Here is a 26,157-nt window from a genome sequence, read left to right as displayed (position 1 = left end):
TGGGGTGAACAATTTTCTATCACCCACTTCTTCCCAACAGATCGGCGATCTGTATGGATGGTCATACAATGCCTCGTATAGAGCCATGCCAATACTTGCTTGGTAGCTGCTAGTGTAGGAGAACTCTATTAGGGGTAAATGATCATCCCAATGGCCCCCAAAGTAAAAAACACAAGCTCGGAGCATATCCTCTAGTGTGCGGATCATTCTTTCTGAATGTCCATCGGTCTGAGGGTGAAATGCAGTACTAAAGGACAGTTTCATTCCCATGACTTATTGAAAACTAGACCATAACTGAGAAGTGAACCTGGGGTCCATATCGGACACTATTGTCACTTGCACACCATGTAACCTAACTATCTCCCGGATATACATTTTTGCTAGATTGTCCAAGGGGTCGGTCATCCTGATGGCTAAGAAGTGAGAAGACTTAGTGAGCCAGTCAATAATTACCCAGATGACATCATGTCCTGAGCGTGCCCTAGGCAATCCTGTCACGAAATCTATTGTGATATGTTCCCACTTCCACTCCAGAATTGGTAATGGCTGAAGTAACCCACCTGGTCATTGATGCTTTGCCTTGACCTGCTGACACACCAAACACTTGGAAACAAAGTCAGCCACATCTCTTTTCATTCCATTCCACCAATATCGGGGTCGCATACTTTGATACATCTTAGTGCTTTCGGGATGCATGACAAACTTTGAGTTATGGGCATCTGTCATGATGTATATTTTCAACTTACTGTCACCTGGAACACACACCATGTCCTGAAATCTAAGTAACCCATCGGTAGAGACTCGATATTCTGAATTAACTCCATGTTCTGCATCTTTCTTGAGGGCTGCTAGGATGGAATCGGTGGACTGAACTTCTTTTATTCTCTGAATTAACTCAGGTTGAACAATCAGGTGGGGCAAACATGTGACTCTCTTCAGGTCATGAAATCGTACCTATTGAGTGGCCCCTATTACCATGCATTCTGAAATCATCAAGTGAGCTAATATGCTTGCACTTTTTCTGCTGAGTGCATCGACTACCACGTTGCCTTTACCCGGGTGATACAAGATATTGCAATCATAGTCCTTGAGGAGTTCTATCCATATTCTCTGACGCATGTTGAGATCTTTTTGAGTGAATATGTGTTTCAAACTCTTATAGTCGGTATAGATCTGGAAGGTCTCCCCATACAAGTAATGACGTTAAATCTTCAAGGCGTGAATAATTGCGGCAAGTTTTAAGTCATGGTTGTGGTAGTTTTTCTCATGACTCTTCAACTGTCTGGACCCATAGGCTATGACATTCCCATTCTGCATCAGAACACAACCCAACTCCAGGTAGGAGGCATCACTATAAACTGTATATCCACTCGACCTGCTCGGCAAGGCCAACACAGGTGCAGTAGTCAACCGTTTCTTTAACTCTGAAAAACTTCTTTCACAGTTCTCGTTCCATTCAAACTTGACGTTCTTCTTTATGAGTCGAGTCAGAAGAGCAGTTAGGCTAGAAAACCCTTCCACAAACCTACGGCAATAACCTGCCATTCCCAGAAAGCTACGGATCTCCTTAACCGAGGTCAATTTTTTCTAGCCAAACACTGCCTCATTATTTTTGGGGTTCACTGACACTTAATCCTTTGATATGATGTACCCTATGAAGGTAGTCTGCTCGAGCCAGAACCTACACTTACTCAGCTTTGCATACAACTTCTTTTCTCTAAGAACCTGCAAAACTTGAGTCAGATGGTGAGCGTGTTCCTCTCTACTTTTTGAATAAACCAGGATATCATCGATGAATATAATGACGAACTGATCCAGGAATTATCTGAAAATCCTGTTCATCAAATCCATGAAGATGGCTGGTGCATTGGTTAGTCCAAATGGTATGACCAGGAACTCATAGTGTTCGTACCTGGTTTGAAAGGTTGTTTTGAGAATCTCTTCTGCCCTGATCTTTACTTGATGGTAACATGAATGCAAGTTTATCTTGTAGAAGACCTGGACACCCTGTAATTGATCAAAAAAGTCATCGATCCTGGGGAGGGAGTACTTGTTTTTGATTGTGACCCTGTTCAGACCTTTGTAATCGATACATAACCTCAACACCTCATCCCATTTTCTCGCAAATATGACTCTACCACCCCAATGGGACACATTATATCGGATAAATCTACTATCCTGCAATTCATTTATCTGTTTTCTTAGCTCCTCCATCTCAACAATACTCATGCGTTAAGGGGCAATCGAAATGGGCTAGGTACCTGGCTGAAGGTTTATGGTGAATTTGATTTCTCTGTCCACTGGCAGTCCAAGTAGTTTGTCCGAAAATACATTTAAGAAGTCTCGAACTATTGGAATCTCTTGAATACAAATTTTTTTTTTGGTTTGGCTAATTAGAGAAAACAGTCGGGTTAAAACATTTAATAATAAGAAAATTTACTATGAGGGAACAAATATTAAAGAATTTTATTAACTTGTAAATAACTCCTCATTAGGAGGGTTGAATACAAGTTTCTTATGAAAATAATCTATGATGGCGTGATACGTCGCTAACTAGTTCATTCCTAGGATTACATCAAAGTCCTCCGTGTCAATCTTTATTAGATCTACACTCAATTTCCGGTGGGTGGCTGGCGACTAGGGTTTGGATTCACCTACGACGTGAGATATTTATACCCATCTCGCGTCAATCTGAATCGTCCATTCGCATCGACGTGGAGCGAGGAGGGTCGTCCGATCTTTTCAGTTTAGGCTGATTGCGTGGGCGAATCTTTACCATTCATCGTGATTGATGTCATCCGTCCGATCGCACCTAAGGAGGAAACAAATTTGAGCTATTCACGCGCACGGGATCGAACCTGGACCGTCGGATCACTAGGCACGCGGATCGCCGGCGTGGCCTCCCGTGTGGCGCAGCGTTTTGACACGCAGTGTGCTCTCGTTCGTCGGGTCTACTGACTTGGTCATCCCATGTGGCCAAATTTTTTATTATTGTACTTTGACCCCTCTATTTCTAATTTTTTTTCCAAAAACACCATCCGAACTCAAATTTTCACTCATTTTTCTCAAAATTATTTTTAATTTTGTCTCTAATTCGTTTTTTCTCAAAAATTCAATTAAATACAAATAAAATAAAATAAAAATTTATTTTTATATAATTATTACATAATTAATTTGATAAGAAATTTATCCCGAACCGATTTTCGAATCCGAATATTACAAATTATATATAAAATTAATTAATCACATTTGTTAAGAATTTTAAATTATAAAAATAAATACAATTACATTACATGTTTGCATCAATAAAAATTTTCAAATATAATAAGATTAGTTATTGACAATATGAATGCAATTTATTTTTAAATAGATATTAATTATTTTTTTTTATTGGGTAAAGTTAGTTTTAATATTATTACTTCAGTTTTTTATTTTTGATTTTTTTCTTTTCAGAAATTAAGGCTATAAGAATCCTTATCCGCATCATAATCCACTAAGGCAGTGCTATATAACACTAAATTGTTAATGCCATCCATCACCTTACGCCTATGCACTCAACTGTTGGTAATGGAGAGAACGATGAACCCTAACGATGGCGCACCTTTTTCTCAATTAAAACTCCGCGAGGAAACTTTAAAGAATATTCAAAACGCCACAGATTTTGTTAAAAAGATTACATTGAATTTGTAAGATAATTTATCCGCTTATCATGCATTCTTGAATTTAATGACATTGTACGGAAGTGGGGTGCAGATTGAGTTCGAGGTTTACAGTAATGTGGCTGACCATTTTTCTGAGCATCATGATTTGCTGGATGAGCTTTATGTGTGGACTTCGGGTTATGATTTTTCTGAGCGTGATTAATATAGACTAGAAGAAGATAATTAGTAACTCAGACAGGAGTATGCACATGCAGAAAAGGAGGAAGAAGAACGCATCAGAAGAGATGGAGAAGGAGAAGGAGAAGGAGAAGGAGAAAAACAAACAAGTCTGTCTGAGGAACAAGAGGGACCAATAAATCTAGCACGTAGATGACCACAACTCTTAGTAGGAGATTACATTTGATTTTCATATCATAGTTGTTGATCATGCAAATATTTGCATCTTTTGAAATACCTTTTTAAAGTTTAAATTGTCTGTTGAGGTCTGTCTTTTTTTTAATTTTTATTTTTATAATGTAATCAGTGTAAAGTATATACCATGTTTGTTTAATGAATTATGAGAAAACTTGTTTCACCAAAATCTTTATGGTAACAGAGCTATCTCTTTAAAAAAGGAAACACAGGCCACACACACCACACAAAAGGAAACAACATACAGAAAGATGTGGATTAGTCTTGGTTTAATCTTATTTAATATTCACTCTATAGTTTTTGTCATCTGTTGCTCTCATCATACCATACTACTACTCAGTCAATTCGCGACTCCATATTCAACTATTTTCATGCCCTACCATCATTATTTCCATTATGTTATCACCCTAATTTACTGATTTGGTCACTTAATGATATGGTTTACTTGAAAATTCTCCAACTCATCTCTACTTAGTCCCTGCTAATCTGTCATCCAGTAAGTCTCTCATCTGCGTCAGTTATCAGATTTTTGTTCATGATTATGCCTACCCGGGATCTTTTTCCTTCCCTCTTTTCGGTTACCCATCCCTCGTTCAGTGATCTCTCTGCCTATTCCTAGATTTTCCCTTCCCTGGCCGCTATTCGATTCGGAAATCCACTTCTATATTATGGTTATCTCTACCCAGATTCACACACAAAATCCTAATAAATCAATCTCACCTAAGCTCTCTCCCTTGGATTATTAATCGTTCATAACACATACAAGTACGCGTTGAAATACTCAAACCCAAAATTTGTCTTAAGATTAATTTTAACATTTTAAATATATAAAAAATAAATTTTAAATTAATTTATTTTAATTTTTATTGAATTTATAGAAAAAAATAGGTTACAGATGAAATTGAAAATAATTTTGAGAAAAATGGGTGAAAATTTCGGTTCAAATGGTGTTTTTGAAAGAAAAATCAGAAATTAGGGGTCATAGTGCAAATAAAAAAAATTTTGCCATGTACAATCACCCAGTCAGCCACTCCGATGAACTGGAGCATGCCACGTGGTAAGACACGCTGACATCGGTACCACGGGGGATGCCACGCGGGTGATCCGTATGCCCCACGATCGAACGATCCAGGATCGATCCCGCGCGTGTGAACGACTCAGATTTATTCCCCTTTAAACGCGATCGGACAGTCGAGATCAAATTGCGATGAACGACCTAGATTTATTTCCTCCTTAAATGCGATCGGACAGTCGAGATCAAACGCGATAAACGATCCAAATTTGTTTTCTCCTTATGCGCGATCGAACAGTCTAGATTAACACGAGATGGGTACAAATATTTTGTATCACACTGAATCCAAACCCTAACCGCTAGCCTCCCGTCGGAGAAGAAGAATCAATCGCCGGAGAAGGGAGCCAATCACTGCCGCATCAGAGCCACCTTCGATCGCCAAAAAAGTAAAAAAGTTTCTACCCGGAGTAAAACAAATGGCAGGTGTGCCAGAAATCGGGGCAAAGTCCCATGGCGCTGCCGTGGGCAAAACTTGCAACCTCCTCCGATGAGCCCCTTCCTGTTTCCTGTTTCATACAATTTTTCCTCCATTCTATTTTCTACAGTTGATTGAAGAAAAACTCTCAGTCGCAAAGATGAGCCAGCGGTGCCGCCGATAGGTTTCTGTTTTCTAATTTTTTGGGTCAACCGATGCCCGATAACGTATTTTTTCGTTGGGATATATATAAAGCTGACCAAAACTAGCCAAAACTGGCCGAAAATGGGTCGAAAACGGCCAGACCGAAGAAAACTACTGCCATGGACGGGGGTGCCGTCACCAGAGCATGGCGGTGCCGCCTTGCTGGAATCCCGAAATTTGCCAGAAAGGATTTTTTACACCGATTTTGGATTCCTATTATATTTTTAGGTACATGAAAAGTGTTTTGAATTCTGTAAAGATAATTCAGGAAACTTGGGGACCGTTAGTAGGCGCAGTAAAAAGTTAAATATTTTGGACACCGATTCAGGTAAAAATTCCTCACCATTTTCTTTGTATGATAAATTGAAGCTTAATAATTAATAATTGTGTGTTTTTATAAAAAATTAGAGAATCCTAAAAATAATTACAGGTCACTAGTAGAGACGGAACCGGTTAGTTCACAATCATTTCGATTTCTTATTTATTTTTCTGTATTACCTATATTTGTTTACTATTGTACTGTGCATAACTCAATTAATAATTTTAAGGGTCTTTTTGATTATTTTGTTATTTGTTTCTCCTGCATTGCGTGTCAGTATTTCGGTCATTGGTTATTTGGCTGTGTTAAACTATATTGTTGTCTAAATAAACTGTGAGTATAAAATGAGATATAGTTATTGCATGGTTGATTGTTATGCTGATGAAAATATGTATGAGAAAGACTTACTAGGTACCTAGAAAAAGGTGGACGGGTCTGGTACATAGGGAATCCTATCGCGAACGTTACATCAGTTGGACAGGGCTGGAAAGTCCCTTACCAGTAAGGCTTGAGAGATATGGTTCACTTTCATACCGGACGGAGTATCGAGGTGGTGAAATATTTGGCGCTAATTATCGGACAGGATACGGGGATGACCGGTTAATTGTTTAATTAGATATTGGATTCGCAAGTAGGAGGACACTCTATAGACCCCCAGGGGTACCGGTAAGCGGGTAAAAATATAAAATAATCGTTCATGTTATCTTCTATGTGATAAATAATAGTGCATGAATATGAGGAGTTTTCATAAGTTATTGTTGGGAAAGACTTGTTACACAATATGGAATAAATAACTTTCTTTATAGTAAATGAATTTACATTAAATTAAGGACTCCATCAGTTGTTTTTTTTATTTTTGTCAATCTTCAGTTTTCCATATATGTGATTAGTGTGATATTCTTACTGGACTAATGTAGCTCACCCCTTTATTAACTATTTCAGATCAAGATGATCAAGATCTAGATCTCGATCAATAAGGGGGTTATGAATAGTTCACCACCCGAACTCCCTTCAAGAGTTAGTAAAAGTCGTCATAAGATTGCTTAGTTATTTGCCTTTTATTTATTTTTTTTATTTTTATTTTTTTAGAAGGGATATTTCCGTAGTACTATTGGGCATTTTAAAGTATTGTGTAAGGAATGTAAACCCTAACTCGATTATTTCGTTTTCACATTTAATTTATGACTTTATTTTTATTTAAGTTTTGAACCTTTATACACATATTCATATTTTACATTCACTGTTAATTCACTTACAACATGCTTCATTTCGTCTTCCGAACCTCCATTTCAAATTCTATTTGTTCGATAATGAATATACATAAACTATGATTCAACTTCAAGTCGGAAAGGGCTAAAATGATCTTACCTCTCATATTCACAAAATAGAAATAAATTGCGTTGACTCTCTTTCCTCTCCTTAGTCCCCTTCAGGGGATGGTACTTCTCTGCCTTGTTGTTCTCTTCTCTTTCTGAATTTCTTTCTATATCCCTCCCCTCTTCTCTCTAGTGTTCCTCCCCATTTGAAGGAGACAAAAAGAGGAATTTATATGGGGTAATGGGGCCGTTCGATCCCAACAATAGATCTAGACTGTTGATTATTATTATTTTTTAATCTTTTTTAAAACAAATTATCAAATTTTTCTCTTCCCTATTTAATCCTTACAATGTAGCCTCCATTTATTTCCCTATTACTCCCTTCTCTATCAAAATTTCTTTGACTTATCCCCTTTCATTTCCCTCTTTTTTTCTTGGGATGTTACATTATTGGTCTATATTATTGCCATTTTTTTTTTCAACGGAGAGAAAACCACTTATATAACGTTTTAACATTAACTGTTAAGTTTAGATCAATTTTCTTCTTTACTTTAATCTTAGTAACTTGAAATAAATCATGTTTGACACCTTTATTTTTTAATAAAATTAAGACCTACTTCTCATGATACTTTTAGATATTGTTTTGGAACATTTTTTGTGGGTTTTTGGTGTACCAAATTGAAATTAGTTATCAATATCTGCTCCTTGAATTTGGTGCTCATTCCCATTCTTTGTTATCCACCCCATACAAGTTTTTTTTTTTTTTTTCTATATAGTTGGTTTTGTGAAGTAGGTTGCGGATAACAAAAAAAAAAAAAAATTTAAAAAATATAAAACATAAGAGTTCGAATTTAACTGAGAAACATATTTTTCTCTCACATCTTTTTTAATTAACTAATAAATTTTAGAAACTTGATTCCCAAGAGATGGTGATGTTCCTGCAATATTGTCTCACTAAAATATGGTACTTATAGAGCACATAAAGTTTTAAAAGCTAGGACCTTAGAGCCAGGCTCGCCTTAATGATGCTTCCAAATCCTAATGTTATCACGCTATCCTTTATTGAATCATTCTTAAAATCTTGTGTCTACCTTAATGTGCATGACGAGTTATGAGATTGGCACACTTCTGAGCCTTGAAACAGCGTCATAATTCTGAAGCTACTCAAGATTCTTAATGTTGTAGTCAATTTGTATTGCAAATATCTGTTAGATTTGATCCAAACTCCAAGAGAAAAATTATCTAAAAACTGAAGCATACGTGAGTACAAGCGGATATAATCCTTAATGCAATGTCTTTGACACTTAAGTTAGTATGTTTCTTAGGCCAAGGATAAGAGAATAGGTAGTGGATACCTTATAATTAGTAGTATAGTAGCATATTATGAGTTTAATTATAGGTAGTCAACAATTTTAAGTCAATTGGAAAAGAAGAGATGTATCTCTCTCTTCTTACAAATTAGTAATAGAATTTTTGGTATTTTTTAGTCATAATCAAATTTCAAGACAAACATAACAAATTTACATTATAACTTGATCCTTATCCTTCAAAAGAATGCATCTGAAGCTTCGTAGACTACTCATTATTAAGACCTTCGTGACAAATGTAATATTAAGTATAATGTTTTCTATGCTATATTTTAAAATATATAAAAATATTAATTTAAATCCTACTTACATATCATTAAAAAGGGATGGAAGTAAATTATGTCACATTAGCACTTTCTCATAATAACTCTATCAAGAGATTATAATTTAGAGACACGTATTTGTGTTATAACAGTATACATGTTAATTCCCAATTTTACTTTTTTATATACACATATATAGATTCAAGTTCAACACTAAATCTCTATCACAAACACTTGTATCGTGTTAAAGTTAATTTCTCACTCAAATTCACATTCATTTGAATTTTAATTTCATATTAATTTTGGTATGTGTAATTTTTTCTTTATTTAATCAGTTATTAACTTAGTATAATGCAACATTATAAGCTAATCGTTTGGGAAAATATAAAAATTTAATATCGTTTATAGTTTCGTATGCACGTAAACACACACACATGTATGTATCAACTCTCAATATTAATATTGTATTGTATTGTATTCTAGGGGTATTAGAAAAATCAATTGATACCACTCCTAGTTACTTGTATGATCGCTACTATTTTTCTTAATGACAATGTAGATTTCAGTTTCAAAATATCTCTTTTTTTTTTTTCAATATATATATATGTATATACATTCTCTAGCAATGTTTAAAAAATAAATAAAAGTAGAAGATAAACACAATTTGATAATGTTTTAGATATTCTTCAAATCAATATTAGTATCACGAGACACCCATCATACATCAATTATATTACACACAATATGGTTTTAAATATACGAACCAATTTCATCGAAACAATATACAAGTTTGTCTGAGGAACCAGAGGGGCCAAAAAATCTAGCACGTAGATGACCACAACTCTTAGTAGGAGACTGCATTTAATTTCCATATCATAGTTGTTGATCATGCCTTGTTTAGTATGAACCTCTCTTACTCTTTTGTTTTTTTTAAAAAAATAAAAAATAAAACTCTCTTACTAATTTTCAGTCACTTTGAATTTCGTTAATTGCTATTTTCTGTTTTAAGCTCAATCATGATAAGATGCAATTCATGATATGCTCTCTCATGCACAACCCTTGTATAAGTTTGTATTCTTGATGCCATGACGAACTGTAACCTTTCTTTCCATTCTACCCGGTTGCTGAATCTTGTAGGTATTTATATGAAGAATAATGAGTTGATTTTTCTCTTTTGTAGACCAAGGTTCGGCAGCATTGGGCCTGATGAAGGTTATTGTCTATGCCTGTCCATTTTATAGTTTTATTTTTACCATGTGGGATCTGGAACCCCGGTTTTGCAGCATGTTCTGGAAAGAAGAATAGCACAGGTTAAAAATAATGCTAAAATTTTTTGACAAAACTAAAAGGTGTTGCACATAGGTTACTAACTTTTTGTAAAGAATACGATCTGGTATGGTACTAGTTGAATGTTGGATAAGACTGATTTGCGCAGCAATATTGGTAAATTGCCATCTGAGCCAAGCTCATGTTTCATGATATTCATAAATTTGAAAATTAAAAAGAGGATGATCCCTCACTGGAAAGGCTTTCGCATAACCCATTAAAAAGTATTTCAAATTATTCTATAACATGATTACAAACAGTAGTGAAAATAATGGAAATAGTTTCTCAAAATCGTAATGGATTGGCCGTTTTAGCTGCATAGGCTTTATGTACAACAAGTTTCTCATATGGTCATTAGGCTCGGGTACTAGTTCTTGATGTTTTTTTTTTTTTTTTTAACTTTTGTTATAGTAGCCGCCCAACAATGGGCTTGAACTTAAGCTACATCTCTTGACAGAAAAGCGGAGCATTGAGCAATTAGTTCTTGATGTTTTTAGTTTCTTCAGTTTGCTTTTCAACTGGTCAATTTCCTTTTCTTTTTTTTTTTTTTTTTCATTTGTGAGGTTTGTATCTGTACAGGCACTCTCAAATGCTTTATCCTCCATAGTATCCAAATTTTGGTGTTCCGCTAGAAAAGTGGATAATCTTCCAATTTTTCTTACTGCAACACTGATGATATACCTTGCTCTACTAGATTCCTCCCTGGATCTTATTTGTAACACCCCACCAACAAGTGTGTTGTCAAACGTATTTCCATTAGTTTCAAATCATCGGTATACAAGATCATATGAACGGACAATGTCCCTCCTATCTCATATACGTAACATAACGTTTTTCTAACAATTGTAACCTCAACAACATCGTTCTTCTCATTATCTAGCCTGGCTAACTTACAATAATTGCATCCAATCTGAAGTTGTCATTAAAGCTAGTTCTGCACACATTCCAGGGCATGACCAGGCTCCGGAAGCTCCTGGATTTGTTCTTGCTTGACTGTCTCTGTAATATAATAAAAGAGTGAGCTACATGATCCAATAAGATCAATTTAAAACTCAAACCAACAAATTGAAATAGGTACAATTAAATTTTCAGTTCAGTTGAATCTCCCAAAATCTGTCCAGCATTCCCCCGTCACCATTTCAATTTATCTCCCCTCTGGAATCTTATTGAGTTTAAGTCTCAACTGAAGCCTAACTGAGTGCATAACGAGTCTGCATTCTTTCCAGCCTAAACCTTTCCTAATTCCTCACCTTTCTTGACTCTGCTGAATGTTACGCCTCCATCCTAAAGTAACCAACGTCACGCACAAAACACAGGCACTATACAGCAAGGCTTTTTACAGAACCTAATCATCATAAGGAGATCATTATCTTCACAGAATTCATTCCACTACTTCACAATCAACCATACACCGCACACACTTACCACACAGCAAATTTAGCATGTCTGTTTACTCAGCCATTATAAAACATCTCCCTACAAATAAATAAATATATATATATATATATGCACGGCAAAAAGTGCCTCTCGGCCAACCCGGCCACCATTCACGCCTATTATGCAAGCAGGAAACTATCACATGCCAAGTTATACATTTATTCAGCCATTTTGTTATATATACAAGTCATATATTTATAAATATGTACTCATTGCAGCAACTGCCTCTCGGCCGACCCTGCCACACCATCATGCCTATGATGCAGACAGCAATTTATCACATGCCCAGTCATACATTCAAGCCATTATTATATTAAGTATAATTTATAGGTATGTATATGTATAAACATATACACACACATTCTCACTCGGTGGGCCCCCACTTACACTTGGTTGTGCACAAAATAAAATCACTACATGCTAGATACATATTTCTGTTCAGCCATTACAGTCCCATTGCCAATAAATTCCAACACCTGTCCCTCGATCACCCTTGGCCGCTCGACATGTCCCAGCTTTTTCTCTTCTCTCTTTTTCTTGTTCCATACTTTCTGACGGTGCTATTCATCCTCTCATTCCTATTATTTCCTTTTTTTTTCTTTTTTTTTTCTTATTTACCGACTGCAGTTTCAAGCGGAAGGTCTGTCTCCCGCTCAAGACTGTCCTCCTTGGCATTTTATTTTTTTATTTATTTTTTTCATCTTCTAAATTATCTCCACTCAGGTTGTAAGGAATTCTCCTCAAAATTTAATAAACTCCTTCCCCTGCTCCAATCACCCTTTCCTTTCTCCGTTCTCATTTTCTCTTTTTTTTTTTTTTTTCCGTTTTCTCTACACCCATACCAGCTTACCTGTGCTCTCAGGCTTCTGCCCTCCTCTCACCGGCTCACTCCCCACTCACACCCTGCTGTATCTGCAGCCTTTCTACTGATCCTGAGTACTATACCCCTTCTCTCTATAACCTCAACACAATCTCTACCTCATCTCACCAATTCCTCTAAAGTATCTTCATCTAGCCTCCAATTTGATTTTTATAACCTCACTCCCATTCCAAACATCCACCATTCTTGAAGTCTCACATTCTTGCATTATATTATTCCACCATTCAATTGTTATCTCCTAAAAATCCCTCTGCATTCACATCCTAAATCCACCTAGTTTCCCCCTTTTTTTCTACTTGGTTTGACGGATCTAGTTGACTCCTTTAGGTAACCACTACGCTTCAGATCAACACTGAACCGGTATCTTGTTATATCAAATCGATGTACCACTTCAGATCACCTAAAATCTTACATCTCTCAAGGGTTTTACACCACTCGTTTTTCTTATCCCTTTCACTCATCATTTGGTCTACAAAACTTCAAAAATTAAGACATTCGGACCAACAGCATCAATTTGCATACATCATATTTCATGGATCTACAATTTAATCACAATATCACAATGCAGGAATTTAAACGCAACCATTTAAGTTTCAGGTTCAAAGATTAAATTGATCTTACCGTTCTTAAGTCTCATGTACCAGGGATGATCCTAAGAACGTTTGCTCTGATACCAATTGTAAAGACCCAACCCCAATACCAATATACAGATGCTTATATTCATTCATATCAGGAAAATATATATGATAACATAATCATACAATCATATCTTATCCAATCCCACCAACTGAAGGTATAACCTTTTACTAGCTTACCTACTGCCTCTCTCTATTTTTTTTTTTAATTTCAGCTGCATTGTATTTGTATTCCCATATACTGTATGAACCTCTATCACATCCCACTCCTACACAACTTTAGTTTTCTTTTTCTCTAAGCTTCCGAGACAACGTTAACTGGATCGGGATCATCTTCCTGTTTGATTTGATCTGGAAAAATAACATTAGATTAATAGGACGAGCATAAGACACTCAGTAAGCTCAAGTCAGCACCTCAAGCAACCAGAATTTGCATTACAGTGCAGAAACTCATTCACCCAGTGGGTGTTTTCCTCAACTCAAATCACTTACCTGTAATTTCCTCTTATTTCCATCCTGCATGTTTCTTCCAGCCACTTTCAAGTCATTTCAAGCTCCATAACAGATTATGCAAATTAAACAAAATGACCCACATTTAGCTTGCTTACATTTTCACCTATTTGCAGAACTATACTGCTTACCTGCACTATCCGTTCTCATCCATTCTGGAGTTTATATATATATATGCAACGCTTTTTCTAGCAAATTGAAAACATTAAACAGTATATACAAATCAACGAGATCACTCAACACAACTGCTTAATTCACCTAATTATATCTCCGCTTTTCTTTTTCATCATTACACTCCTCTCTATTATCCTTTAACTTCATTTCCACTAGATTCAACTCTCAGCTCCACCGGCCCAGCTCTCTATCTGTATTGGTAACACCAGAATGTAATGCACGCACACCGACCACAAGGGCCATGCACACACATACAGCTTGCACTTAGCATACCAGACACAGCCCTTCCGAGCCTTCCTTTCTTGGCCACACCTCTGGCCTCATATACAGCACACATCCAGGAAATTTACTCCCCTTTGGACCCTCTGTTATCCGGTCCACTCTGCTGACTGATCATTAGTCAGCTGATTCACATCATCACGACCAACACAGACCACACACACACACCACACAAAAGGAAACAGCGTACAGAAAGATGTGGATTAGTCTACAGTTTAATCTTATTTAATATTTACTCTCTAGTGTTTGTCATCTGTTGTTCTCATTATACCACACTACTACCCAGTCCATTCATGACTCCATATTCAACTCTTTTCATGCCCTACCATCATTATTTCCATTTTGTTATCACCCTCATTTACTTATTTGGTCACTTAATGATATGGGTCACCTGAAAATTCTTCAGCTCATCTCTATTCATTCTCTGGTAATCTGTCATCCAGTAAGTCTCTCATCCGTGTCAGTTATCAGATTTCGTTCACGATTATGCCTACCCGGGATCTTTTTCCTTCCCTCTCTTCGGTTACCCATCTTTCGTTCAGTGATCTCTCTGCCTATTCCCAGATTTTCCCTTCCCTGGCCGCTATTCGATTCGTAAATCCACTTCTGTATTATGGTTATCTCTACCCAGATTCACATACAAAATCCTAATCAATCAATCTCACCCGAGCTCTCTCCCTCAGATTATCAGTCGTCCATAACACAAACAAGTACACGTATTCGCATTTTACATTCACTGCTAATTCACTTACAGCATGCTTTCTTTCGTCTTCGGAACCTCCATTTCAAATCCTACTTGTTCGTTAATGAATTTACATACACTATAATTCAACTTCAAGTCGGAAAGAGCTGAAATGATCTTACCTCTCGGATTCACGAAACGGAAATAGATCGTGTTGACTCTCTTTCCTCTCCTTAGTCCCACTCAGCCGACGGTTCTTCTCTGCCTGGTTGTTCTCCTCTCTTCCCGAATTTCTCTCTAGCGTTCCTCCCCCTCTGAAGGAGACAAAAAAAGAGGAATTTATATGGGGTAATGGGGCCGTTCGATCCCAACAACAGATCTAGACCGTTGATTATTATTATTTTCAAAAAATTACCAAATTTTTCTCTTCCCTATTTAATCCCTACAATGTAAACCCCATTTATTTCCCCTATTACTTCTTTCTCTAACAAAATTTCTTTGATTTATCCCTTTTTATTTATTTATTTATTTATTTTTTGGAATGTTACATTATTGGTTGCCAATTTTGTTTCAACTGTGTAAAAATTATTTATATAACGTTTTAATATTAACTATTAAATTTAAATTCATTTTCTTTTTTACTTTAATCTTAGCAATTTGAAATGAATCATATTTGATAGTTCTAATTTTCAATAAAATTAGGAGCTACTTCTCACGATACTTTTAGATATTGTTTTAGAACTTTTTTAAATTTGGTGCTCATTTCCATTTTTTGTTTTACTCTTTAAACAAGTCTTTTTTTTTTTCTATATAGTTGGTTTTGTAAAGTATGTTGTAGATAAATAGAAATTTTTTTTTTTTAAAACATAAGACATGAGAGTTTAACAGAAAAATATATTCTTCTTTCATATCCTTTTTAGTTGACTAATAAATTTTAAAAACTTGATTATCGAGAGATAATGATGTTCCTGCAACATTATCTCATTAAAACATGGTGCTTAGAGAGCATATAAAGTTCAAAAGGTAAGATCTTAGAGCTACGCTCGTTTTGATGATGCTTATGAATCCTAATGCTATCGTGTTATCCTTGATTAAATCATTCTTAAAATTTTGTGTTTATCTTAGTGTGCATAATTAGTTATGAGATTAGCACACCTCTGAGACCTTAAAATAATGTAATAGTTCTGAAGTTATTTAAAACTCGTAATGTTATAGTCAATTTATGTTATAGGTATCTTTATTAGATAATGTATAATTATTTTAAATTACGTGTTTAAATATATAAAAAAAAAACAGATTTTAACTTTGATTTCAGTATAAAATATATATATATATATATGATTGGCTGTAAATCATTTTAAAAACACAAAACTAACAACCAGACATATACTTGTTGTTAACATGATATGTTAATTCTTAATTTCAAAAAGTTCATGACTTCATGTAGGATTTGTTAGAAATGTTACAACGTTTGCGTGCTTGCTCTTTGGTTCCTCGATTTGTTTTCAGCCACTGTCTCTGTCTGAAGCACATCTGCCGATGCCAACGACAGGACATGGACCTCTTTTGATCAAAGATACAATAAGATTTTTTTTTTTTTTTTTGGTTCCAAACACATTTTAATTAAATAAAAAAATAAAAAAAAAAAAGTGGTCGAATAAAAAAGGAAAGTGTTGAAAAGTATTTAATAATTAAAATCCTTCAAGTACTTTTAATTTTACCCCCCCCCCCCCCCCCCCCCACACATTATATTTTACTAACTAACCAGATCATGTACCCAAAACGACTTTTTATTTTTATTTTTTTAACCATAAATAGTCGTTCAAGAACCTGGGTTTGACTTTTTGTTGAGACTTCCCACTTTCAGAGAGCAGCAAAAATCAGACCCTTCCTCAAAAACCTCGAATCTAATTTTCTACCACTTCTCAAACTGTCCTACAAGAAAAAGAAAAACTATATGGAAAAATTCCACAACGACACGTCAGCATCCACTTCCACATCCTCCTGGCCCCACCCATTTGGCGACGGCAACAACATCGCTTCCGCCATATTCGCCAGCAGCCCCGGCATCCCAAACACCGCTTCCTCGTCCATATAAAACACCTCCTCCGACGTCGTTTTATCCCCCGCAGCACCCTCCTCCCACCCTCCTCCCACTTCTCCTGTCTCCACCGGCCGGAAAGCCTCCGCCGCCTCTGCAGCCGCCTTCTGAATATCCTTCGGACTGGCCGAGGCCGGCGCTGGGAGTCTCCACGAGGAGTCGGCGAAGTTCAGACAAGCGGAGCGCCCGCGCAATGCAATAGCAGCCACATCGTGAGCACGCGCCGCCATCTCGGCTGTCGGAAAGGTCCCGAGCCATATTCTGGACTTTTTGTTTGGCTCCCTCACTTCGCAGACCCACTTGCCGGAGTTCCTCATCCGGATCCCTCGATACACCGGGTGTCGGGTCTCCCGGAACTTCTTCCGACCCGCCCTCTTCTTCGGGTTTCTCGAGGCTAACATCACTTCGTCGTCGGAAGAACTCGCTCGGCGGATGGGTATTCCAAGATCCGACTGGGAATCCGAATACTGAAAGACGACATCCATATATATGAATTTCAGAGATCAAGTACTGATGAAAACTAAGTTGCAGAAGAGATTGGTGAAGAGAAGTTGTGGGGTGATGGGAGTGATATAAGTGAGTGTGCATATGAAGAGTGAAGCTGAAAACTTTGGACACGGAGTGATGATAAGGAGCCAGCTGGTTATCCACGGTTTACACAAAGGGAAAAAGGGTGGCGTTGAAAAGGGATGGAAGGTTTTCAAAGTTCGAGACTTGGTCTGGTGAGACATAAAGACAGCTGTCTAGGAAACAGCTATGCCACGTGTCATCTAAAATATATTAATTAATTAAATAATTAATGTCTGACATATGGATCTCCTCATCTGTGTATTTTATGCTCCAGATGAATCTACATGTCTTACTCCATCAGAAGGTCAGCCGTCACACTCAGTTTTATATTATCCGTTTTGTAACACTGCATTACTCGCTTATTATTAAAATTTCTGAAAATTAATTAATTTATATTTAAAAATTACGATATTTAATTTGATAAAATTTTTAATAAAATATATATTTGTTTGTAGAAAAGAAGGGGTTGACTGGTCAAAAGTAGAAGGAGAGAGGGTTGACTTTCGTGGAAACTGCGAAGGCGGAGAACCTAAGTTGATGTGGCAAAATAGGAAGGTGGGGTGAAGGGGGACAAGTTTTACCGGTCGGTGTGACGTGGCACACTTTCCTAAAACCCGTTGGTTGACAGTTAATCTAACTGCTAAGAGTTGAGTGGATTGCGTGTGCGTGTGCGTGTGGGCGTGCGTATGGGCGGCGGAGGCAATTGGATTTCACGCGGGAAGCAGGTCCCCCAAAATCCAATCCCCCACCTTGCTTTTTTATTTACACTACTTTATTACCATTATATCCCTCTTAGGTCCCACTTTTTCTGTTCGGTCCCACTTGCTGGTCTCAAAATAGTACTCTTCTATTTTATCTTAGCGAAAGGCTTCACTAGAGTTTGAAAAAAAAAAAAATGATTAAAATAATAAACATTACAATAATAGATGTATAATTTAATTACATTAATAAATTTTACTAATTTCTTTTATTGTGAACGTATATAAGTTTTTTATATCCTTAATCGTACATTTGCATTGAATTTATTTTTTTGTTGATATATAATATATTTTTTTTAAGTATAATGATAAAAATATATTATAAAATAGCGAAAGAAGTACATTTTGAATAATCAAAAAAAAAAAAATAAAGAATAATAAAAGATACAGAGGAGAATCGAAGACCATGGACAGTCCTAATAATGTTTGTTTCCTGTTTTTCTCTATCCTTCTTAGATAGAAAAAGAGGTTTACATACATTAAAAAAATGAGGAACATATTCGCTCTTATATACTTGGCAAAGTTTATATCAAGTTTATGGGGCTCCGCCGCCCATTTAACCCAGACATTCCGATAAAGTATGCTTTATATATATATATATGTATATATATATATGAATATATAAAAGAAACTCTACCATAATTTAAAACAGTTTTAATAGTGACCCCAATCTGCCGGACATTCGACCGTTGCAACTTCCAGATGCGCCTGAGGTTCCGCTTCCCCTTTCCTGCTCATTCTCCCTGCCATATGTAGCCTTTTATTTTCTTCATAAATGAAAACATCGAGAATATATTAACTCGAGTAATCACTCTCTCTCTCTCTCTCTTTTCTCTGTTATCTTCTTCCTTTTCTCTGGTTAGTCATAAACAAGATTCGTGACAGACAGCAAAGGTGAGAGGAGTGGGCGTCGATGACCTTGTAACCAGAAATTTGTCAGCAAACTCACCTTCCTTGCCGATTGAAAAACAAAGGTTAGTTTGAGAGAAAGATAGATAAAATAAACTAAATTAAGATATTAAATTGCATTCATGTTATTGTTTTTTTTTTTATTAAGGGGCAGCTATATCATATTTCTATTAGTATTTAACAAAATTATATTACAGGACTTGATTTAAAATAAAATGAATAATCAAACAATTAAGTTTAAAAGTTGAAAAGTTAGGGATCACTTTGATAGAGATGTCAAAAGTTGGGTAACAGAATGAGATGAAGCCCTACATTTTATCATGCAAAGTCTGCCTCACAGTTTCTCACTCTGACTTATGTTAGGTACATGACTTTTGTATCTCACCCATATTACCTCAAAACGATAAGCAAATGACTCACAACCGATTGAAGTCCTTCATTTGCACGTACCTTGATAGGAAATTCGATAGAAAGAAGGAAGAGCAAATGAAACTGAGAGAGAATGTAAAATGTAAAATGATAAGAAATATTTTCCTTCTTCAATTCATGTTTGCTGCTTACAGGGAAACATTATATAGCCATTGGAGTGGTACCGTAACAGAAGAAAACAAAAACAGCAGGAAAAACAGAATGGCAGAAAACACCGTAACAGAAGAAAACAAAAGCAGCAGGAAAAATAGAATGGCAGAAAAACATGTAGTGCCACTGGCATTGTACGTGGGCAAAAGAAAAAACAAAAAATAAAAACGGTTACAATTAAATCTATTAATTACTCTTAATATACCTGAAGCTATGTGCACCTTGGGTTTCTCCATTCATCAAGGATTGTCCTTGAATGGACGTCTGATTCTGCATAAGTTCCAATGAAAACCCTCGTCAAAGTAACATCAATTAGCAAACATTACAAGTCATTTCTTAAAGCATCCTAAGAAGAATAGTGCATAAGGTTATATCATATAAATGTCTGCTGTCATAAATGGCCAAGTTTGATAAAAAAAATTGGTTGAATACCAAATAGTGACACAGAATGCTCACTTTAAGATATGAAAAATAAACACCAGAATTGAGTAGAGCATATCCTATTTACTCTTGATCAGTGTTTTTGATTTCCTATCTTCAAGTAGAGGCATTTCTGATCCTTATTTTGTGCTTAAAGCCTCGAACTGCTAGAAAGAAATTGAAAACAAAAGCAAGTAAGCTGCTTAGAAGAAGATTACAGTATATCTATATGATAAAGTCCTAATGCATGATGTAAAGTGCAAAATGACAGGATGGCTCCTGCAAACAGAACAATACATACCTACAGTAATAATGATTTCCTGAATCAAACATCTTCAAACGGAGATTATGCATACTTAAGTAGAGCAATAGTCTTTTCAGCGTCTCCTTCCTATTTTTCTTCCATTGTGAAAGCTTCTTCCTCCTAATGCCATTGCAAGGATGAAATATAAGACAATGTGGTGCTAGCTTTCTCATTATCTGGAAAGCATATTTAAGTACTTGCTGGCAATCCATCTCTAGCACACAAGCTCCAAATTTGGTAGCAGCTTTAGAAGTTGCAAAAGCAGAGGTTCTTGATTTCAGTTTGCTACAGCAGAGAAGAACTGGCAGCATAAAAGTCGATGTTACAAAGTGACTGCTGAAAACAAATCTTTGATAGTAAAATAGAACCATTTTCAAACAAACACTACCTGCTTTAACTTTGGAATAGCCATCTAAAACTACCAATAGTCTTTACAAGAACACAGCCCATTCTTAAAATGATGATATCTAATCCGATCCCTGACAATGATCTCACGATCATAGACCTTTGATATGAATTTTGTTGCTTCATGGCAATCTCCACAAACTCTTAGATTCTTCACAATGCGAATTGGAGTTCTAGGTGCTGTGTTCATTAGCCCAAAAGCAATAGCCAACTTCTCACTATGCCTTGATAAGGCAGTCTCTTTTTCTTCCTCATCATTGATATCGAGCAACACCTCTCCCACTTCTGGAACATACCCAGCAATTTTTAGTCTTCTAGTCATCTTGTCCAAGAATAAAAAAATCTGCTTAGTTTGTGGGTGAGATTGGTCTCCCACAAGGAATTGATGGAATACCCCATTCAACTCAATGGAGCTGCAACCAGGAATTTTCTGTCTCCCACTCTCCTCAAGTTTCTCTCTCACAGCCGTCGCATCACTCCATCTCCCAGATGCAGAATACATGTTAGCCAAAAGAACATGACAACCAATATGGTTAGAGTCCAGTCCTTTAATGAAATTTCCTATTCTCTCTCCTCTTTCAATATCTTTATGAATTCTACAAGCACCAAGAAATGCTCCCCATATAGCAGCATCCGGGACCATTGGCATATTCAATATTGTCTCTTCTACTTCATCCAAGAGGCCAGCACGCCCTAGCAGATCTACCATACATCCATAATGCTCTATCTCAGGTTCAATACTATAAGAAGTAGCCATTGACTTAAAATAATCTCTGCCCTCATCAACCATATAGCCATGACTGCAGGCAGTTAATAATGCAATAAATGTGACTTTGTTGGGAGCAACCCTTCTAAACTTCATTTGCTCAAAAAGATCAATTGCTTCCCATGATTTTCCATGCATTGCAAACCCACCAATCATAGCATTCCATGGCCAAATTTTTTCCTTAGATGCAGATTCTTTATTGAAAAGCTTTGATGCAAATCCTATCTCTCCACATTTTGAGTACATATCAATGAGGCTAGCAAACAGTCTCTCATTCATATTGATTTTAGCCTTGTCAATATAGACATGGATCCACCTTCCTTGGTCTAATGCCACCAAATTTCCACAGGCTGCTAGAGCACTCGTCAGAGTGTGTTCATTCGGCGTGGCACCTGTCTGCAGCATCTGGTGAAACAGATCCAAAGCCTCCATAAAACAACCTGCCTAAACATAACAGATAAATTGATTAGCCCACCTTGTTGAGAGAGTTTGCAGAGAAATCAAAATCAAAATCAAAATTCATGGCTGGATTAAAAGTTAATGGCTAGTTACATGCTCTTAAGATTCTGTATAATGTAAACCGCAGGCATTTAACCAGCTATGTTATGTAGTAAAGTAACTTGTATTCCTACATTGAAGACGTGCAGATTTGGTATAGGGTTTATATGAGTCTGTACTTTCTCCTAACTTAATAGCTAGCTTTTAGGGTGTAGTTCTCCTGAACTCATAACACTGGTGTCAGGGCCAATCATCAATTTTCCAAGTTGCAATTGTGCAGCACAGATGGTGACATCAGAATTGTAGTTTTCACCTGAGACTAGTTAGAGAGAGCCAGTGCGAGGGCAGTCTGCATGGGCGTCGGGGCTGGAGATGTTATTATGCGGTAAAATAATTTAAATCCTACATAAAAGGCGCGTGATTTTGGTGCAGGATTTATAGGAGTTCGGGTTCTCCCACCTCTTCTAGCTTTTAGGATGTGGTTCTCCTAACCTCATAATAAGCAAAGCCAGTCTGCATGGCCATGGAGACTGCAGATATTATTATGTCTAAAGTAAATTGGATAGTGCATCAAAGGCGTGTGACTGGTGTAGGATTTGTAGGAATTTGGGTTATCCCTCCTTAATAGCTAGCTTTAGGACTTGATTCTCCTAAACTCATAATAAGCTACTCGTTGAGTTGAATTATCAATAAGAAAAATAGTACATCAGTAATTCCCTTCATTTGTTCTCTCAAATACTCTACCTGTACATAACCAGCTATAACAGTACTCCATGACACAACATCTCGTGCAGGCATTTCATCGAACAAGTCCTTAGCTTGATTCATTACACCTCTTCCCACATACCCAGCCATCATAATATTCCACGAGTACAAATCCCGATTGAGGCTCCCATCAAACACCCTCCTAGCCTCATCCACCAGACCCCAACTCGCATACATTCCAATCAACGCATTGGAAACAAACAAATTGCTCTCTAAACCAACCTTGACCGCATGTACGCGAACTTGCTCCCCCTCCAAGACTTCCAACCCTTTACCGCATGCCTTGAAAACGAAGACAAATGAGTAACGGTTAGGAAGAAGGCCAGAGAGATGGATCATGGAGCGGAATATCACAAGAGAATTCAGACAAGAAGTAGGAGTTAGTGAATTTGCTTTGATCATGGTGTTGTAGATGAAGATATCTGGTTGGGGAATTTGATCAAACAACTTGTGTGCATAAGAGAGGGAAGCAAAGCTCGACTCCGCGAGCGTTTTGAGAAGCTTATGGACAGTGATGGGGTGCAGGATTAAACCTGTCGTGATCAATTGAGCATGAGCTTGTTTGATTTGATTGAGTGATCTGCAACAATCAAGGAGAAAGACTGGGTTTTGTTGCGAATTCAATGTTCTTCTGAGAGTTGAGATACATTGTCTCATTTTTCCCTTAACAATTAAAAACACCAACACCTTTCCCTCCTGAAAAATCAAAGAACAAATGAGTGTTGATACATTATACAGAAATTAAATTATTTTTTAAAAATAAAATATAAATATTATATTATCTCAACTGTTGTATACTATAAGTCTTTATAATTTATTGGCTAAAAAGTTATTTTAAAAATTATATAAACAGTTTTTATATAAACAACAATAATAAAAGTTTATTTTCATTAATAATTGAATACATATATTTTTATCTATTTGTATTATTTTCTCATCACTATAAGTACAATAATTATAAATATATCTATACTTTGAATTTTTATTAATAATCAAATATATATGTATTATTTTGTAATTATTATAAATATATCTGTATTATGCACAGTATATTAAGAACGACCCCCTCTTCTGTCTTAATCCCTTAGCTCTCGCATCCCGCTCTTGGCTTCTCTCCTTCTTCACCCAGCATGGTTATTTTTTTTGGCTAGGGTTTCTTCTGTATTTATTAGCTGTTCGTAGATTATCTTCTCGTCCTGCGTTTCAGAGTTTTCGTGCATACGTTCAATTTGAAGGTCACTTAAGGAGAAACTGGGGTTTCTTTTTTTCTTTGAGGGGTTTGTCTTTTCTTGATCTTTATTGATTTCTTGTGCGTCAAATTTCTGTTCATTGCTCCAGAGTGCATCGATTGATTTCTTGTTGAGCTTTTTTATTATTTACGGTTGGTTGGCTGTTAGTTTTTTCTTCCGTCTTTTATTCCCTTTGATTGTGTCAGCTTTCTTTTTATCCAATTGGGTAAAAACTCCTCTAAATTTGCAAAACTCGCCATGCGTTATTTGTTATTTGCTGTGGGGATACGTATTTCTGTAGTTTTGGCGAGTAGTGTATTATTTATTATTTTAATTCAAGTATTTAACTTGTTTGTTGGTTTAACTCGATTTGCTTTGTTTTGATGATAAATTGTGTTGATTGTTTCCTTCTTCAAACAGGGTTTACTCTGCCTGCCAAATGTCTTTTGATCTCTGCCAGTGTATTTCATTTATCCTCTGATACAACTTTGGTTTTATGAGCAGAGGGAGGTTGTGGTGTTTCCGCATTGGACTTGATATGTAACGCCCAATTTTAATTTAATATAAATTAAATTAATTTATACAATTTTTTAATTTTTTTATATTTTAATTTAATGTAAAAATAAAGAAAATTTAATGGATGATGGAATTGAAAATGATTTTAAGAAAAAAATGGTAAAAATTTGAGTTATGTGAATATTTTTGAAAGAAAAATAAAAAAATGTAAGTCAAAATGCATTTTACAAAATTTGAGCCACATAATCCTGCCCGGTCAGCAGCTCCGGCGAACCAGAACCCGCAGCGTGGCAACGAACGCTGACGTGGTGCCACACAGGAGGGCACGCGGGCGATCTGCATGCCCGTAATCAAACGACCCAGGTCCGTTCCTGCACGCACGGACAGCCTGGATGCGTTTCCTCCCCAAACGTGATCGGACGGTCATATTTAAATGCGATCGAACAGTTAAGATTAGATTGGGATGAACGGCCTAGATTAGATCGTGATGAACGGCCTAAATTCACTTCCTATTTAATCGCGATCGGATTATCCAGATCAAACGCGATGGACGGTTTAGATTAAACGAGAACGGATATAAATAATCATCTTCATACTAAACCCTAACCCTAGCCACCATACACCATCACCAGAGAAGAATATCCAGTCGCTGGGAATGAGAGCCGCCGCCACCCGGCTCCGCGCCGGAGCTATTTCCAACCGCCAAAAAAGTAAAAGTTTCTCCCTTTGCTTGGAATTTAATTTTAAACACTCATATGGCCAAATCAGAGGAAAAAGACCAGCTGATTGGCCGGAAACCGCGAATAAAGTCCAGCGATGCTGCCGCGGGAAATTTCACAAAACACCTCTAATGAAACCCTTTCTGATTTCCGTTTGGCGCAATTTTTTCATCATTGTGATCACCGTTTCCTTCTCTATAGGTTGACCGGAGCAAAACACCCAACTGCAATGTGAGCCGGAGGAGCTGCTATACCAGAGAGCCATGCCGCCGGTGAGTTTTAATTTTTTGTATTTTTTTGGCCAATCGAGGTCCTTTAACGTATTTTTTTTTGCATGGATTGATGAAATTCGACCGAAAACGGACGACCCAAGGCAGACCGCCAACGCGGGTGGCGGCGGCGTCGTGCTGGAATTTTGGAATTTGCCAAAATTGGGTCCTAAGACTGATTTTGGAATTTTTGGGACATTTATAGGTATTTAGAGCGTATTTTAATCTCCGAAGAAAAATTCAGAAAATCCGGAGACTACCGGTAGGCGCAGTCAACAAGTTTCACTTTTCGGGCATTGAATTGAGTAAGAATCCCTCACTCTATTCTCTGTCATGTAATTGAAGTCAAATTAACAATAATACGATATTTTGTACAATTTAGAAAATGTATATAATT

General features: G+C 36.6%; 2 protein-coding genes and 2 long non-coding RNA genes across 14 annotated transcripts; all 4 read right to left on the bottom strand.

The window, feature by feature from the left end:
• Positions 1 to 11,093: 11,093 nt before the first annotated feature.
• LOC110818913 (uncharacterized) lies at positions 11,094 to 15,271 on the bottom strand. Its single transcript, XR_015812862.1, has 2 exons — positions 15,135 to 15,271; positions 11,094 to 11,354 (listed from the first exon to the last, which is right to left on the bottom strand). It is a non-coding gene; the product is annotated as an uncharacterized LOC110818913 (long non-coding RNA).
• Positions 13,378 to 15,128, bottom strand: LOC148253271 (uncharacterized). Its single transcript, XR_015812863.1, has 2 exons — positions 13,800 to 15,128; positions 13,378 to 13,658 (listed from the first exon to the last, which is right to left on the bottom strand). It is a non-coding gene; the product is annotated as an uncharacterized LOC148253271 (long non-coding RNA).
• A 1,455-nt stretch (positions 15,272 to 16,726) lies between the features above and the next one.
• On the bottom strand, positions 16,727 to 17,628 carry LOC110819037 (dehydration-responsive element-binding protein 1D-like). The gene has a single exon (XM_022048120.2). It carries the CDS (start codon positions 17,536 to 17,538, stop codon positions 16,906 to 16,908), a length of 633 nt encoding a protein of 210 aa, XP_021903812.1. The 5' UTR covers positions 17,539 to 17,628; the 3' UTR covers positions 16,727 to 16,905.
• A 1,150-nt stretch (positions 17,629 to 18,778) lies between these two features.
• LOC110819061 (pentatricopeptide repeat-containing protein At3g62890-like) lies at positions 18,779 to 24,657 on the bottom strand. 11 transcript variants are annotated; one of them, XM_088206437.1, is made up of 7 exons: positions 24,091 to 24,657; positions 23,007 to 23,723; positions 20,982 to 22,208; positions 20,591 to 20,894; positions 20,326 to 20,453; positions 20,075 to 20,139; positions 18,870 to 19,334 (listed from the first exon to the last, which is right to left on the bottom strand). In XM_088206437.1, exons 2-3 carry the CDS (start codon positions 23,682 to 23,684, stop codon positions 21,012 to 21,014), a joined length of 1,875 nt encoding a protein of 624 aa, XP_088062563.1. In that variant the 5' UTR covers positions 23,685 to 23,723; positions 24,091 to 24,657; the 3' UTR covers positions 18,870 to 19,334; positions 20,075 to 20,139; positions 20,326 to 20,453; positions 20,591 to 20,894; positions 20,982 to 21,011. The 11 variants fall into 11 exon arrangements, with proteins under 11 accessions (XP_088062569.1, XP_088062573.1, XP_088062563.1 ...); XM_088206448.1 differs by lacking the exon at positions 24,091 to 24,657 and having other exon boundaries at positions 23,007 to 23,309; positions 23,561 to 24,006; XM_088206438.1 differs by lacking the exon at positions 24,091 to 24,657 and adding an exon at positions 23,816 to 23,832.
• Between the last annotated feature and the right edge of the window lie 1,500 nt (positions 24,658 to 26,157).

The sequence above is a fragment of the Carica papaya genome, chromosome 6, assembly GCF_054855325.1.
Source record: "Carica papaya isolate Zhongbai chromosome 6, ASM5485532v1, whole genome shotgun sequence".
Classification (NCBI taxonomy): domain Eukaryota; kingdom Viridiplantae; phylum Streptophyta; class Magnoliopsida; order Brassicales; family Caricaceae; genus Carica; species Carica papaya.
The sequence above is the reverse complement of the archived record's forward strand: the minus strand, read 5'-3'. Positions and strand labels throughout refer to the sequence as shown.

What these genes read in the sequence shown, in the direction of transcription:
- LOC110819061 (XM_088206437.1), bottom strand. Translation starts at nt 23,684, where the DNA reads ATGAGACAATGTATCTCAACTCTCAGAAGAACATTGAATTCGCAACAA. An exon ending in TTATAGCTGGTTATGTACAG is followed by an intron (nt 22,209 to 23,006) that starts GTAGAGTATTTG and finishes TGTTATGTTTAG; the next exon opens with GCAGGTTGTTTTATGGAGGC.
- LOC110819037 (XM_022048120.2), bottom strand. Translation starts at nt 17,538, where the DNA reads ATGGATGTCGTCTTTCAGTATTCGGATTCCCAGTCGGATCTTGGAATA.